Here is a 16,558-nt window from a genome sequence, read left to right as displayed (position 1 = left end):
TGTGCAATCAAATAAGGCACAGCAGCTGAATATAAAAATAAAACTTATTTTAATCCGTCCCATCAAAAGCCACCAGCTGCTGAAGCAAAAAAAAAAAAAAAAAAAAAAGGAACAAGAAAAAAGGAGATTCTATGGACCCAGATTAAGTAGGCCACACTGGGTTCCCTCTGGTCCTCCCGCCTGGACACTGCTGGGTAAAACAGGAGGAGCTGGGATCCAGAGATCTTGACTTAGGCTTAGGTGTGGGAGCAGAGGGCATGATGTCATTATGGTTCTAAACCTCCCAAAGAGGCACTGTGGGCCAGGAAGCTGGGGAGTGGGGGAGATGGGGAGTGGAGTACATGACTTTGAGAAGTCAAGTCACCCATGAAGAGCTATCTGCTGGAGAGCATGCACACGATCCTGGAGCTGTGCCGCCTCCTCATGCCTTTGTAGGGCCTGCAGCCCTGACTGCTGCAAGAAGGCCTGGGCAGCCTGAGAGCAGGGAAGAAAAGGATGCAACACGGTCCTTCAGTGCTAACACGCAATTACCACAGCCTTATGGGTTAGCCCACCTCTTGGAAGAATGCATTCCCAACAAGAGTATGGAAGTTCGGACCTGTAGTCCACATAGGCTAGCCAGGCCCAGAGAAATGACTAAAGTTACTGGAAGGAAAGGGGCCATGGTGAGACCAGAGGCTTCAGAACAGGATTGGGGACTAAGGCCAGAAACCCACCCCTGGTTGATAGAGGAACAGCAGTTGCAGCAGCTCCAAACTCTGGCCTACTACTTCAGTGTCAGAGAAGGCCAACGTGTCCAGCAAGGAGGAGAGCAGGGGCCCTGACCATAGACGCTGACAATATGCAGGACCTTTCTCTGCAACGTTGCACAGAACCGTGAGCACCTGCAGACAAGATACATGTACACAGTCCCCACAAACGATGAAAACCAAAGATTTTAACGATAGCTTCTATGGAATGCTGACCACATGCCCAGGCACTGTGCCAAGCACTTTTATATGCATATTCTGTAATCCCCTCAACCACCCTCAGGTAGGATTACTATTCCCAATTATAAATGAGGAAACTGAAGCTTAAGGTGGTTAGTTGATTTGCCTAAGGTTAGTTACTAGTAAATTACAGTTTAGGGACTCACACCTAGACTGTCTGGTCTATGACTTATGGTCTGGCCCTGAAGCCATCCATTCCATACCATACCACCTGCCAGCTCTCAGCTAAGGGTACTTCTGAGGGCTCAGGGCTGCTCCCACTGTTACACTTTGGCCACCAGACCTTGGACTCAAGTGACCCCAGTACCTACCAACACGCTCACCACATTAGATACAGACAACAAGTGCAAGAGGGGCTCAATCAGATCCAGGGAGAGCAAGGAGGTGCAGAAACTAGGACTGTTTGCTGGAAGGGAAAATGTCACGGTGAAGTTCCTCCAAATGGGGCATGAAACCAACTCACTCCCAATCCTACCCACCTCAGCCCAGGCCATGAGGAATTATTCCCAGTATCTAAAGGTCCAGGCCTAGGCAGATTATGGTGCTTACCAGTGAGGTTGTTAAGGAGCCAGAGGCCCTCAGGAAGCAGGCTGGGCTGTTTCTGGAAGAGGAACTGCAGAAGGATAAATAAGGCTGCCACAACACGCTCATCTCGGAGCTGCAGTTGCCTTCCCACAGCCTCTGCTGCTGCCTCTGTTAGCAAGTTGCTTAGACCCCGAAGCACAGGGCATGCCAGCTGCAAGGACAAGTTAGGGTTCAGGTTTAAGGAGGAAGGGGCAACCTGCACACGGGAGCAGGAGCTGAGTAAAAAGAAAGGTCACCCAGATGCTAACCTGTCCTCTTCACCTACCAGCTCCAGTCCTGCATCCTCAGTTCTCTGGACAGCTCCAGCCAAGTCCAACAGCAGCAGCCCCAGGGTGGACAGAGCGCCCTGGGTGATGAGCAGGGCATTGTTGACCTGGCTGGGCAATAGGAAGCAAGTAGTCACTACTCAGTCAATCCTACCTTTAAGGTGGCAAATGGCCTAGGTCTGTGGGTTTCCTGAGCTCAAAGAAGAGAGGACCATAGAACAAAGAAAACTCACCACAACAATTCCAGAAACCAAAGTTCAAAAACCTGAGTGTCATGGAAGGAAGCCTCAGGGGAGGTTTGTGGCACTTTCCCAATTGGCCTGTTACCTGCAGATAATGTAGTGAAGGCACCAGGCAAACTCCACAGCTACTCCAAGGTTCAGCTTTGGGCCAGGTTGCAACAGTTGCAGCATACGTTGGGGGAGAGTGGAGCCCAGGACAGAGCTGTCAGTAGAAGCAGAGCTGTGAGTAGGAACCACAGAAGGCAAGATGCCAGTCACTCTTCTCAAACCCTGAGAGCAGGTGGGAAAGTGTCCAAACCCAAAGCTCTTCCCAGTCAGGCATATGGAGTTGAAATGTGCAACAGCTTTGGAGACAAGACTCGATGAGGCATCAGGGGCTACACTACCAAGTAGGTCACACCTGCCTACACATCTGGAGACTCAATTTTACTTACGGGATGATCTTCTCTGGAGCTTCCTTAGCCTGCAGAAGCTGGGACAAGGCATATCCAAGAGCTTCCAGCACAGTCAGATGGGGAGACTAGAAGCAGACAGAGTAGGGATCTGACTCTGGAACCTAGGCCATAAGATTTCCTGAGACTTTCAACCCCTTAGCACAGGGCAGAGGCTGGAGCTGCCTACCCAAAGCAGGTGGGGCATGTGGAGAGACATGAGGGGAGGGGTGCCCAGAGAGGAAGCAAGGAGGTGGACACTTACCTGGATGCAGGCAGCCAAGGCTGGAACAATGCCCTGTGGCAGGAGCTGCCTTCTCACAGCCTCACTCTCCACAATCAGGTTACCCAGTGTATACAGACAGAGCTCCTGAGAGCGGGACAACAAAAGCACTGGGCTTGGCCTGTCTCAGGCCGGGGTGGGGTAGGGGTGGGAGTGGGGAAGCTGGAGCATACCTGTCGTTGACGATCGGGGCACAGGGGAATGGGAGATGATGGGTGCGTTAATGGCTGGGGGCATCAGGAGAAACAGGTTTTCCTCTTTTGCCTACCTGCCAGCTCAAACTGGACCCCAAAGCACAATTTTTAAATCCAAACCAAGAACAAGATAGCAAGGGGCAGGGCTTACTATAAAGTCTGAGCTGTGACCGGAGAGGTAGGTGAGAAGGTAGGAAGTGGCTGGCAGGCAGGCCTCAACTACTGCAGACTGCTCAGAGTGAGAGAGCTCATGAAGGCACCGAGCCGCCTCAAGCTGCAGCAGGGCCCGGTTGCTGGTCAGGAGCCCGACTAGGGTCCGAATGCTGCCCTCCAGCCTACATGAGTGAGCACCAGAGCCCTGCTCAGCCAATGGCCCATCCCCCCCACACTCCTGTCCATCCCTCAGAGCCCCAGCCACACACTCACACCACCCACACTGACCTGATGAAGGTCTGTTGCGTCTCAGGGCGCTGCAAGCCTCGCCGAAGGCTGACCAGAGCCCCCTCTCTCTCCTTTTCCTCTGTCCCCCGCTGGGCTAACCGCAGGAACTGCTGGATCTGGAGCCCAGGGCAGGGAAAAGAGAGATGGCAACACATAGTTGCCAGAAAGCAAGGCATGAGTTCTGCTCTGCCCACTTCAGCTGTAAGCCCTTCAATATGGCACTATCCCTAGAACTCATCATTCACACTAATATGGCCAATAAGTGTCAACCTTGCAGTAGAGTGGACAGAAGAGGGAATCAGAACTGGGTTTAATACAAGCCCTGCCACTTACACTACAGGGGACTAAACCCCAGTTTCTCACCTGAAAAATGGGCATAACATCTACTCTGCCTTTTTACTGTGTTATTTCAAGGATAACATTTAAACCTCTCAGCCTGACATAACCTATCCCTCTAGCAATTCTCCCCATGCAACCGACACTGCAACAACACTGCGCATCACATGACGTGTTTTTTAATGCTTCCAAGCTTTCGCATAATCTATTCTTTCTGCCTGGGATACCCTCCCCAGGTCCTCCACTTCCTTTAGATTTCTGCTCTCACTGCCTCTGGGAAGTTAGCTCTTTCTGGATCCCTTTGGAAGACTCAGGGGTTTCTATTGTGCCTCATGTTTCCTTCATGACAGGTAGGAGTACATCTGTCTCCTTCTATGGGTTGTGAACACATCAAAGAAAGGGGCTCTCTATTCATCTTTCTGTACCTCAGTACCCAGCATAGGTGCCTTGGTATAAAGTAAGCACACAATGAATAAATGGTATAACCTAGGTATAAGTGCTTTGTAAACTATATATGTAAACATAATATAAACAGGGGATGCCCAATGCTTGCTGAATGAATAAATGAGCTGAAAGAAATTCTTTCGTTCACTTATTCCATAAATACTGAGCATCTACTATATGCCAGATACTGTATGGGCATCTGAGTTTTCAATGATGACAAATAAGATAAGGTCCAGGTTCCTGTGGATTTAAAGTCTAGTTGGAGAAACGGTAACAAGCAAACAATTAGTATGATTAATACTCTGCAGACTCACTTTAGATGCAGCAAATGCAAAGGCCTTGAGACAGGAAAGAGCCTGGTATATTGTTCCAAGAACTGAAAAGAGGACAATTTGGCTGAAATGAATAAACTGATAAGGTTGGAAGTAGCAGAGGTTAGACCATGCTGGACAGTGTAGATCACAGGAAGGATTTTGGTCTCTGTGATTTTAAAAGATGCATCTGACTGATGTATAGAGAATTAACTTGAGGAGGCAAAATTTCTGCAGATGACCTGTTAGGAGGCTGCTGTTAAGTATTCAGAGAAGAGGGTGGTGGCGATCGTGATGGCAACGCCATTCAAAACACTCCACAGCTCTTTAGGAGGTAAAAAAAAAGGGGAGGGGGGGCGCTACGACTTGATGATGTATTGATGTGGGGATGAAGGACAGAGTTGTCGAGCATGATTCCCTGGTTTCGGCTTTGCCCAGTAGACGGAAGGAGGTGTTGAAGGGACGGCGTTCAGGTCTGGGGGCGGACCTCGAGTACAAGAGAAGGTATTTGCCGCTACCTGGTGTGGATCTCACCAAGCACCCTGCCCCCTCACCTCGGCTTCCCCGAAGATCATGGCCACACATCCCTCCTCGGCTTCCTCCAAGGCTTCGTCTCTCAGCAGCCTCTTGCTGACCAGCTGCTGCTCTCTCCGTGCCTTCCGCAGTGCTGGGAGCAAAGGAGCCGCTTGATCATGGGAGGCGCACCCAGGACCCAGAACCCATCTCCAACCCTGGAAGTCTCCTCACCGTACTCCGACCGCCATACCCTCATCCTCCCGTGTTCCCTCGCCCGCCCTCACCTGCCTCCCGCTCCCGCCGGCGGCACCGTAGCTCCTCCACGCCGCAGCGTAACGGCTTGAGGCGGCCCCGCTCTCGGCTCCACATGATGGAACTGGAGTAAACCTGCACCAGAGATCACGGAACGGAGCCCAAGCTTCTAGAAGATGGTACAGACTGCGCAGACGCAGCGCAGAGCGGAAGGCGAGGTGCCAGCGGGCGGGGCATGAAGTGAAGTGAAGGCGGGGCGGAACTAGGGGAAGCGACCACGGGCGGGACGGGACGGGGCGGAGCGAAGGTTAGAGGAGGAGTGGGATCTCTAGATGAGCGAATTCCAGATAGCTTCCCCTCCCCTTGGCCTCGGGCTTCTCGGCTTCCGATCTAGTAAAGGAAGTAACTCAACCTCGACCCGGACAGCTCCAGGCCCCTAGCGTCACCTTCCACTCAGCAAACACAACCTTCCCATACATAACAGATTCTAAACAAACATTCAAAACTACCCCGAGTTCTAGGAAGATGTCGAACGCCATTTCACCAATAACACGGCTCTCAGTGATGAAAGCTGGCTAACCCCTGGAACTGCATTACCTTATTGAATGTTCACCATGACAATTATCCTCATTTTTCAGGTGAGAAAAAGGAAACAAATTCAATTATGTGTCACTGTTCTGAATAAAAGTGAACCGCAAGGGCTTCCCTGGTGGCGCAGTGGTTAAGAATCCGCCTGCCAATGCAGGGGACACGGGTTCGACCCCTGGGCCAGGAAGATCCCACATGCCAGGGAACAACAAAACCCGCGCGCCACAACTACTGAGCCTGCGCTCTAGAGGCAGAGAGGCACAACTACTGAGCCCACGTGCCACAGCTACTGAAGCCTGCGCACCTAGAGCTTATGCTCCGCAACAAGAGAAGCCACTGCAATGAGAAGCCCACGCACCGCAACAAAGAGTAGCCCCTGCTCGCTACAGCTAGAGAAAGCCCGTGCACAGCAACGAAGACCCAACGCAGCCAAAAATAAATAAATGTATTAAATAAATAAAAAATTTTAAAAGACTTTAAAAAAGTGAATGGCATTATTTTCAGGATAAAGTAGTTCTTTCGTCAAATTTTGAGGGCCACTAATCTAGTAGGTACTGAGGAAACTGGGGAATTAAAAACCGTGCTCCAGGGAATTCCCTGGCGTCCAGTGGTTAGGACTGGGTACTTTCACTGCCATGGCCCCAGGTTCAATACGTGGTGGGAGAACTAGATCCCGCAAGCCTCCCGCAGCAGCCAAACAAACAAAAACTGTGTTCCATACCCTCAAAATCTGAATTGTGGCCAACTAAGCCCTACATGGTCTAATCCCTGCATACCTCTCCAGCCTTACCTTACTCATCTCTCCTAGGATCTTTGTTCCCTGAATAAGCCCTGCACTTTTTCTCTACTGGGCTTTTGCACAGGCTGTTCCACTGCCTAGAGCCCTGTCTCTGCCACCCCACTCTCACTACAACCAGCACTCTTCCCTTAATTAACACTGTCCTCGAGATCTCCAGTGTCCCCTACTCAGAACTACTGGACCAGTGCCCCCGTTACGAGAGCATATAGCACCGTACGCTTCTCCTTCATAACCCTTTTCACAGCTGACATTGTTACAGTGTAATTGTTTGACATTGTCTCCTCCCAAACCGCCTTCACAGCTCCAAGAGAGTAGAGTCCTGGTAGCACTTAAGAACTTTTATTGAAGGAATTCCCTGGCGGTCCAGGGGTTAGGACTCCACGCTTTCACTGCCAAGGGCCCACGTTCAATCCCTAGTGGGGGAACAAAGATCCTTCAAGCTGTGAGGCCAGGAAAAAAAAAAAAGTTAAAAAGAATTCTCACTGAGGCTTCTAATCTTTAGAAAGCTACTCCTTAGACAAATGTGCAAGTAAGAACAAATCCAGGAATGGGAACTGTTCTTCAAACCCATTTCCTTCCCCTTAACTGAATTCCACCTCTTAGAGTCAATCAATGAAGTCTTTGATTTCTTCCACAAAACATCTAGTTAAATATCTGCAGACCATCATCCTGTTCTCCATATCTTCTCTCCAGGTCCAGCATCCATCCAGCCTCTGGACAGCCACTTATTGAGTGCCATTTATTTATTTAACTTTATTATTATTTTTTTTATTTTGACCGTGCAGCTTGAGGAATCTTAGTTCCCCCACCAGGGATCGAACCCGTGCCCCTTGCAGTGGAAGCGCAGAGCCCTAACCACTTGGACCACCAAGGAATTCCCTGAGCACCATTTATTTATGCATCATGCTCTGGCTGGGGATAGGATCTGGGTCTTGTCCCCTTCCTCATGGGGCAGGCTGGCTTCTAACACCAACATCTTTCTCCTGGTTGGGAAGATAAGGCAAGTCCCCAGGAAAAATCTATGCTCTACCCAGAGTGTCTGCTCAAACAGTTACAGCTGCCCAAACTGTTTATTATTTGGGGTTTTTTTCTTGTTTGTTTTTGTTTTTGTTTTTCGCACTTATCTGCCTGGCAACTCTGTTAATCCTGTAAGAAACAGCTCCATGCTCTATGTACTACAAGGCTAGCTGTTCCTCTCTCTAGAGCTCCCCCAAGTCCTTGTCTCCTCTGTAAGAGTCCTCTTCACTATGGACTGTAGTTCTGCATCTGCATTTGCCTCCCGCACCTACCAGAGTACTTGAGGAACCATGTGATGGTCACATCAGCATCCCAGGGCTTGGCATTAGCGCTGGCACTTGGTTTAAACAAACGATAGATATTTTTTGAATCAAGGTGTGAGTTGAGGACCTTTGCAGAAACATTATTTATTTATTTATTTATTTTTGCTGTACGCGGGCCTCTCACTGTTGTGGCCTCTCCCGTTGCGGAGCACAGGCTCCGGACGCACAGGCTCAGTGGCCATGGTTCATGGGCCCAGCCACTCCGTGGCATGTGGGATCTTCCCGGACCGGGGCACGAATCCGTGTCCCCTGCATTGGCAGGGGGACTCTCAACCACTTCGCCACCAGGGAAGCCCCAGAAACACTATTGCCCCTCTTAGCTTGGACCCCCTCATCCAGAGTGTCTCCCCTAAGGTGATGGAATTCTTTTTAACCATTTTTTAAAAATTGAAGTATAGTTAACTTACAATGCTGTGTAATATATATATATATTGGGTTGGCCAAAAGGTTCATTCGTTTTTTTCCGTAAGATGGCTCTAGCAGCACTTAGTTGTCTTTAACTTCATTCAAAGCGATTTTGTTAGATTGTATGTGACAGCTGTCATATCAGCATGCGTTTTAAAAAAGAGTTATCGAAATTGGTGAATTTTTGTGTAGCCATTTTAATACTGACGATGAAAGGAAAAAAGCAACATTTTTGGCATATTATGCTTTATTATTTTAAGAAAGATAAAAACGCAACCAAAACGCAAAAAAGGATTTGAGCAGTGTATGGAGAAGGTGCTGTGACTGATCGAACACGTCAAAAGTGGTGTGCGAAGTTTCATGCTGGAGATTTCTCACTGGACGATGCTCCACAGTCTGGTAGACCAGTTGAAGTTGATAGCCATCAAATCGAGACATTAATTAAAAACAATCAACGTTACACCACGTGGGAGGTAGCCGACATACTCAAAATACCCAACTCAAGCGTTGAAAATCATTTGCACCAGCTTGTTTATGTTAATCACTTTGATGTTTGGGTTCCACATAAGTTAAGCGGAGGGAAAAGAAACTTCTTGACCATATTTCCGCATGCGATTCTCTACTTAAACGTAATGAAAGGGGCTTCCCTGGTGGCGCAGTGGTTGAGAGTCTACCTGCCGATGCAGGGTACACAGGTTTGTGTCCCGGTCCGGGAAGATCCCACATGCCGGAGAGCGGCTGGGCCCGCATGGCCGCTGAGCCTGCGCGTCCGGAGCCTGTGCTCCGCAACGGGAAAGGCCACAACAGTGAGAGGCCCGCGTACGGCCAAAAAACAAACAAACAAACAAACAAACAAAAAAAAAAAACGTAATGAAAACGTTCCGTTTTTAAAACAAATTGTGAAGGGCAATGGAAAGTGGATACTGTTAGGTGAGCCAACGCGAGTTGTGAAAGAATTCACAGAAATATTAGCAAGGGAAGAAAAGAAAGTTTTTATTCCTCCACTTTCCAAGGGAGGAAAGGGGCCAGACACATAGGGTGGCATTGGCACCAAAGGGTGGGGTTTGAATTTTTTATTGGGCTTCAAAGGGCAAGGTGCAGGAAAAGGAGGTAGGTTCATGTCTATTCTGGTCCACAGCAGTACCGGGGCTGGCTGTATGTCTATAGGATGTTGTTTTTCGGAGAATAGACTTGCAGTCTTCAGTAATTTTCCAGGTCTTGGGTGTCTGAAAGAGACTTAATAGGTGCCCTTGACAGGTGTTACTCCATTTTGAATCATGTTAGGTGGGTTTACAGATACTGTATACAATAACGTGGAATGGAAGAGATCATGGGGCAAGTGAAATGAACACCATCAACCACACCAAAGGACGGTCTTCATCCAAAGAAGGTGATGCTGTGTATATGGTGGGATTGGAAGGGAGTCCTCTATTATGAGCTCCTTCCGGGAAACCAAACGATTAATTCCAACAAGTACTGCTCCCAGTTAAACCAAGTGAAAGCAGCACTCGACAAAAAGCAAACGAAACTAGTCAACAGAAAATGCATAATCTTCCATGAGGATAATGCTAGACCGCATGTTTCTTTGATGACCAGACAAAAACTGTTACAGCTTGGCTGGGAAGTTCTGATTCATCTGCCATATTCACCACACATTCACCTTCGGATTTCCATTTATTTCGGTCTTTACAAAATTCTCTTAATGGAAAAAATTTCAGTTCCCTGGAGGACTATAAAAGGCACCTGGAACAGTTCTTTGCTCAAAAAGATAAAAAGTTTTGGGAAGATAGAATTATGAAGTTGCCTGAAACATGGCAGAAGGTAGTGGAACAAAAGGGTGAATATGTTGTTCAATAAAGTTCTTGGTGAAAATGAAAAAAATGTCTTTTATTTTTACTTAAAAACCGAAGGCACTTTTTGGCCAACCTGATAGATATATATATTCTTTTTCAGATTCTTTTCCATTATAGGTTATTATAAGATACTGAATATAGTTCCTGTGCTATACAGTAGGTTCTTGTTGTTAAGGTGATGGAATTTCCTGAGGACCCAGGCTTCAGTGGCCCGAGTCTTCTGAATGCAGAGACTCTGATGAAGAAAATAACAATGAAGGGCTATTGTTACAACCTTAACCGTAGAGCTGGGATTCCAAGCCTTTTTGTCTGACTGCAGAGTCAGTGTATTTCACACTGAACTATACTCGTATCTTGGTCCTCAGGGATGTCCCAGTGACATGGTCTGGCCTTTAGGCATGGCTTCGGGTATTAGAACATGCCCAACAGGACACACAGGGAGCAGTGTGGTCCGATGGGGCTTCCTTGTTTGGATTGTGGGCAGATGTGGCTACTTCTGGAAAAAGGGAAGTGAGAATTCAAATGTTTTTCATATAGCTCTTTGCCCAGAAATCCAGAAGTTCAGACTTGTGAGGGCTGTTTTAAAAGCATAGTCCTTCTAACGTTGAGGGCAGTCATCAGTTAGATCCCTTGAACTGTAACTTGCTTAATAAATAATATCGTGTAACCTGCCTTCACCAATCAAGCTCGCCTTAATTGTTCCTGCAAATTATACACCCTCATGTAGCTTAAACAATATGTCACAAGACTCCTTTAACTTCCCCTCTGTGGTAAACACCTCTGACATATGGGTTGCTATAGTAACAGTTCCTTAAGTTGACTTTCAGGAACTTAGAGTCAGCTCTTGCCAGGTCATGTTCCAGCTGATTAAGACTGCTTGGAACCACTGACCCTCCAACTGGGCCTGTGCGAGTGTTGTATGGATGGCCTTTTGACATCAGAAGGCCAAAACTTCACCCTCAGATCATGCTAATGCCACCACTTTCTGAGCATGCATCCCATGAAGAAGCATGTAATTCAGATACACCTGAGCAGAATACTGATTACCTCACCTTTTTCCTGTCCCCAATCACCTTCCCCTGTACCTCCAACCACCCTATACCCATCACCCATAAATATCCCAAACCCCTTGCCTTCAGGGAGGTGAATATGAGACTTGTTCTCCCTGCTCCTCACTTAGATGCCTTGTGAATAAACCCTTTCTCTGCTACAAACCTAAGCATCTCAGTGTTTGGCTTACTGGCCTGTTGGGCAAACAAACCTGGTTTGGTAACAATTCCCCACCCTCTGGGACACTTGCTTTTTTTTCTTGACAAAGCAGGTGAGTTACTAATTAATCCTCATTCAACATAGGTCCAGCTTTTCATTCCTAGGGCATAGGAATCGTGCTGGGGAAAGGGCAGGAGATAGCCAGGTACAAGTGGGAAAATTATATTTAGGACTATCTCATTTCTCAAATTTCAGGGTGGGGAAGTGGAAACTAAGAGAGCGAGGGACTTGGCCAATGTGTCTCTGTTAAACACATAGACTTCTCTACTTTTAAGAAATCTATCACTTTAAAAAATTGTGAGGGGACTTCCCTGGCAGTCCAGTGGTTAAGATTCTGCTCTTCCAATGCAGGGGCACGGGTTTGATCCCTGGTCGGGGAACTATGATGCCACATGTCGTGCAGCCAAAAAAAACAACAAAAAAAAGCTATTAGTTCTTAATAAACAAATTTAAAGAACAAGTCAGCAAAAAAAAAAAGGAGGGCGTGGGGAGCTGTTCCTCAGACCAACTTCCTTCTGTTGAACCTAATTCTAGCCCTTGGAGTCAATAGATGAAGTTTGCAGTCTCTTCCACAAAATATCCAGTTAAATACCTGAGGATATTCAGGGAGTTGGACTTGGGTGACAGGAGGTTAACAGTAATTACCAAGACTAGGGAAAAGTTAAGGAAACTACCCGGGTTGAGTCACTGGGCTATAGGCAGGGGACGTGAGAGTCCTGGCCTGAGGCACTGGGGATCTTCCTTTCCCCTCCAGACAAGGCTGGGGGCCTGTGAGTCATCAGGGCACTGCCTGAGGCAGGGGGCCCTAGACGCCTTGCAAGATACTTCCTCTCCTGGCAACATCATTCACTGCAATATTTCCTAGTACAGCGGATGCGGTGGTTGGGAGGAAGGAAGGTGGGGAGTGACAGGGTTCAAAGAGGAGGGAACGGAGTGACATCCCAGGGTTATATAAACTTTCAGAGACTGCCAGAGAGTAAGGACAGATAGGTTTGTGGAGCCTGGAAGCCGACGAGAGCCGCTGTAAAGGAAAGAAGCTACAGCCCATTCTCAGAGCCAGCTGGAGAGGCAGAGGTTCTGAGGACCTATCGACCATGGTGAGTGTATGCTCTTGGGGCCGAAGGAGGGCTACTCGGGGAACCTTAGGGCCCGGCAGGACCTGCCCTGACCTCCGCTGTCTTCGCAGGTGTGCGTGCCCTGTCTGCTGCTGCTACTGCTGCCACTGCTGCGTGTGTCTGCGGCCACACCAGAGCCCTGCAAGCTGGACGAAGAAGATTCCCGCTGCGTCTGCAACTTCACGGACCCGAAGCCTGACTGGTCTAGCGCCTTGCAGTGTATTGTTGCTGTCGAGGTGGAGATCCGTGGAGGCGGCCGCAGCCTGGAACAGTTTCTAACGAGCGCCGACGCCGACTCGAAGCGGTTCGCTGACACGATCAAGGTTCTGCCCTTGCGGCGGCTCACGTTGGGCGCTGTCCAGGTTCCTGCTCTGCTTCTGGTCGCCCTTCTGCGTGAGCTCGGTTACTCCCGCCTCAAGGAACTGACGTTTGAGGACCTGGAGGTAACCGGACCGATGCCGCCGCCGCCTCTGGAAGCCACTGGGCCTGCGCTCTCCACCCTCAGTCTCCGTAACGTGTCGTGGGCAACAGGAGGTGCCTGGCTCGGCGAACTGCAGCGGTGGCTCAAGCCTGGTCTCAAGGTACTGAACATCGCGCAAGCACACTCGCTTGCCTTTGCCTGCGCACAGCTCCCCACCTTCCAGGCCCTCACCAGCCTAGACCTGTCTGACAATCCTGGACTCGGCGAGCGCGGGCTGACTGCAGCTCTCTGTCCGCACAAGTTCCCCGCCCTCCAAGGTCTAGCGCTACGCAACGCGGGGATGGAGACGCTCAGCAGCGTGTGCGCTGCGCTGGCGGCGGCGAGTGTGCAACCCCAACGACTAGACCTCAGCCACAACTCGCTGCGCGCCACCGCCCCGGACGCTACCTCGTGTGTGTGGCCCAGCTCACTGAGCTCTCTCAACTTGTCGTTCGCGGGGCTGGAGCAAGTGCCTAAAGGACTGCCGCCCAAGCTCAGCGTGCTTGATCTCAGCTGCAACAGGCTAAGCAGGGCGCCGCGGCCAGACGAGCTGCCCGAGGTAAATAACCTGACGCTGGACGGGAATCCCTTTCTGGCCCCTGAATCCCTCAAGCACCAAGGAGACCTGAAGAGCTCTGGCGTGGTCCCAGTCTGTGCATGTTCCGCCTTGACCATCGGGGTGTCAGGAGCCCTGGCACTGCTTCAGGGAGCCGGGGCCTTTGCCTAAGGCCCAGGGGAGAGGGGGGAGAGGAATGAATTGGCTCAGATTGCCCTGGCTGTGGGAGAGCCTCGTCAGGACATCTCAACCAACCAACCCTCTGCCCCATCTTCATTAAAATCTTATACAGCAGGACCGTGTCATTCACTCAACAGACGTTTACTGGGCAGATTGTTGGATAGCGAATCCATTACACTTAAACTTTCTTCATCCTAACTCCCTAGAAACCATACCTGCCCTTACTTAGAAAAGAACTACAGGGGCAGAAAGGGCAGGGAAAAGTCGCCTGTCTAGGGCTGTGTGGGAGAACCAAGGGTTTCTGCCCCAACGCGGGCTTTCTGAACAGATTACTGGCACCTGTTAAAGGATGTTTGAATGGTAAACATGCCTAGGAGGATACAGAATGTTTCCTCTCTGGTGCATTTTCCAAGAGTCAGCTTCTCCCTTTCCAAGGTAATAAAACCCAGAGCCATTTGCTTATTCTCACTCTCTTTTTTTCCTCCAACCTCCAGTGAGGAGAGACAGCTATGTCACTTGTTCTACATAAGCTCTGAGTTTTATAATTTCAGTGTTCCTCTCCTGTAGCGTACAGCCCCTCTGCACACACAGATACACTGGCTTTCACTGTGTCATGTAATGGGGAGTTGGGGAACTGATACAAGATGCTGTCATTTAACAGCCTGTCTCTGAAACAGAGATCTTGTGACTATGTTAGTATATGTGTGTATAATCGTTCTTTGATTTGCAAACAGGACAACACTTTAGACCCCTCACAGCTTCTCAGACCCCTGCACAGGGCAATTAATAGTATATGTCCTCTGAACCACATTATCTCAGCGACCCAGGACATCAGCCAAGAGGTACTAGTCCTTCTAAGGGTCCCTTCTTCATTACATCAAGGAGGCAGCCACACCCAGCAGAGATCTAGGTATCTGCCTCAAGGGGGACCTCAAGAGGAGTGGGATGAGGCATGTAAACATAGCCCTCCAGCCTGCCTCCCTCCAGTGTCCAGAACCACACAGATAGGAATGGAGAATGCAAATGAACATTGATGGGAGAGTTACACAGGTTATCAGACCATGGGCTCAAAGAGTCATAGGGACAGCTAAATAAACCGCCAATCTATGTAGCTGAACCACACTGACTCCATTTTGTCAGCTCCATCTTAGGCCCACAGCCTTGCCCCTCCCCTTTCTGCACAACTGAGCTTTAGTCTACTCACAAGGAGTGCACCCAAGCCAGATTACTTTCCTAACAACTTTTACTCTTGCCTTCATGTGATATGAAAACTGGAAGAATGCCTTTTGTTGACACAGATGGTTAATGGTCATGAGACCCCCCCAGGAGGAAAAAGCCCCAGTTCCCTTGGATGCAGATGTGCATCTTACTTAGTAGTCCAAGTCCGTTTTTCGCTTTGGCTCCTTTAAATCCAAGGTATCCCCTTCGCAGAGCGCAGCTGTGAATGCCTCTGGATCCTAGCTGTATGTAAGTTCACAATACGCATTATGTAATAAGGCTGTATGTCAGTACCCACAATAAACTTCAAAATTGCACTTTATGGGGTTGCCTGCTTTGTTTTTTGGTCTCAAAGTTCTTTTTCAGTTCGGTGGATATTATTCAATATCTCTGCCTCCCAACACTTTTGCATGTGGACAGACAGTTTTCCCAATACCATTTTTTGAAAAGACATTGAATGGTCTTGGCACCCTTGCCAAAAATCATTTGATCATATATGTGAGGTTTTATTTCTGGGCTTTCTATTCAATTCTATTGGTCCATATATCTGTTTTTATGCCAGTACCACACTGTTGTGATTACTGTAGGTTTGTAATAGGTTATGAAATCAGCAAGTGTGAGATCTCCAATTTTATTCTTTTTTTCAAGATTGTTTTGGTTCTTTGGGCTCCTTTGAGATTCCATATGAATCTTAGGATGTATTTTTCTATTTCTGCAAAGATGCCATTAGATTTTGACAGGGATTTAATTAAATCTGTAGTTTGCCTTGGGGAGTGTTGATATCCTAATAATATTGTCTTCCAATCCATGAATATGGGATGATTTTCCATTTACTTGTGTCTTAATTCTTTCAGCAATTTTTGTAGTTTTCATTGTAAGTCTTCCATGTCTTCAGTTAATTTCTAAGTACTTTATTTTTTGATGCTTTGTAAATGGAATTGTTTTTCTTAATTTCCTTCCCAGACTGTTCATTGTTAGTGTATAGAAACTGCTGAACTGAAACAAATAGACTGCCAGATAGTTCTCCTGCAAAGACAGGTTTCTTTGGGATCAGCAGAGAATTGCAATTCAGGGATCTGCAACCACGGCGAGCTATCAATACATGCAAGTTTCTGTATGGCAAAGGTAGGAGAACACTTTTATACAGAGGAAAAGGAAGGTGGGAGGGCTCCTTGCCAGTAAAAATGGAGTCTTTCTTCTTCCTGTTGGGCTCTGCTAAGGTCTCAGGGCATGAAGCAGTCCCTTCTGGTCTCCCAACTCTATTTAATTGACGTTTCTGTTTTGTTTTTTTTTTTTACAAAACTCACTGGATTTTGTTTGTTGGTTTGTATGCTTCAACTTTGCTGAATTTGTTTATCCGTTCTAACAGGTTGTGTGGAATCTTCAGGATTTTCTACATATGAGATCATGTCATCTGTGAACAAAGATAATTTTACTTCTTCCTTTCCAGTTTGGATGTCTTTTGTTTCTTTTTCCTGCCTAACT

General features: G+C 48.2%; 2 protein-coding genes across 7 annotated transcripts; one reads left to right on the top strand and one right to left on the bottom strand.

The window, feature by feature from the left end:
• Positions 1-25: 25 nt before the first annotated feature.
• Positions 26-5,542, bottom strand: TMCO6 (transmembrane and coiled-coil domains 6). Of its 6 annotated transcripts, XM_067031775.1 has the most exons (13): positions 5,323-5,497; positions 5,041-5,189; positions 4,526-4,587; positions 3,432-3,547; positions 3,142-3,325; positions 2,779-2,883; positions 2,517-2,602; positions 2,168-2,284; positions 1,840-1,951; positions 1,539-1,725; positions 1,301-1,395; positions 717-884; positions 266-474 (listed from the first exon to the last, which is right to left on the bottom strand). In XM_067031775.1, the coding sequence occupies exons 2-13, from the start codon at positions 5,105-5,107 to the stop codon at positions 361-363; spliced, it is 1,413 nt and encodes a 470-aa protein (XP_066887876.1). In that variant the 5' UTR covers positions 5,108-5,189; positions 5,323-5,497; the 3' UTR covers positions 266-360. The 6 variants fall into 6 exon arrangements, with proteins under 6 accessions (XP_058917269.1, XP_058917271.1, XP_058917270.1 ...); XM_059061286.2 differs by lacking the exon at positions 4,526-4,587 and having other exon boundaries at positions 26-474; positions 5,077-5,189; positions 5,323-5,537; XM_059061287.2 differs by lacking the exon at positions 4,526-4,587 and having other exon boundaries at positions 32-474; positions 1,313-1,395; positions 5,077-5,189; positions 5,323-5,498.
• Positions 5,543-12,055: 6,513 nt separating this feature from the next.
• On the top strand, positions 12,056-15,395 carry CD14 (CD14 molecule). Its single transcript, XM_059061308.2, has 2 exons — positions 12,056-12,641; positions 12,731-15,395. Exons 1-2 carry the CDS (start codon positions 12,639-12,641, stop codon positions 13,844-13,846), a joined length of 1,119 nt encoding a protein of 372 aa, XP_058917291.1. The 5' UTR covers positions 12,056-12,638; the 3' UTR covers positions 13,847-15,395.
• Positions 15,396-16,558: the final 1,163 nt, after the last annotated feature.

This window comes from Kogia breviceps, chromosome 4 (genome assembly GCF_026419965.1).
Source record: "Kogia breviceps isolate mKogBre1 chromosome 4, mKogBre1 haplotype 1, whole genome shotgun sequence".
In the NCBI taxonomy this organism is placed as follows: Eukaryota; Metazoa; Chordata; class Mammalia; order Artiodactyla; family Physeteridae; genus Kogia; species Kogia breviceps.
The sequence above is the reverse complement of the archived record's forward strand: the minus strand, read 5'-3'. Positions and strand labels throughout refer to the sequence as shown.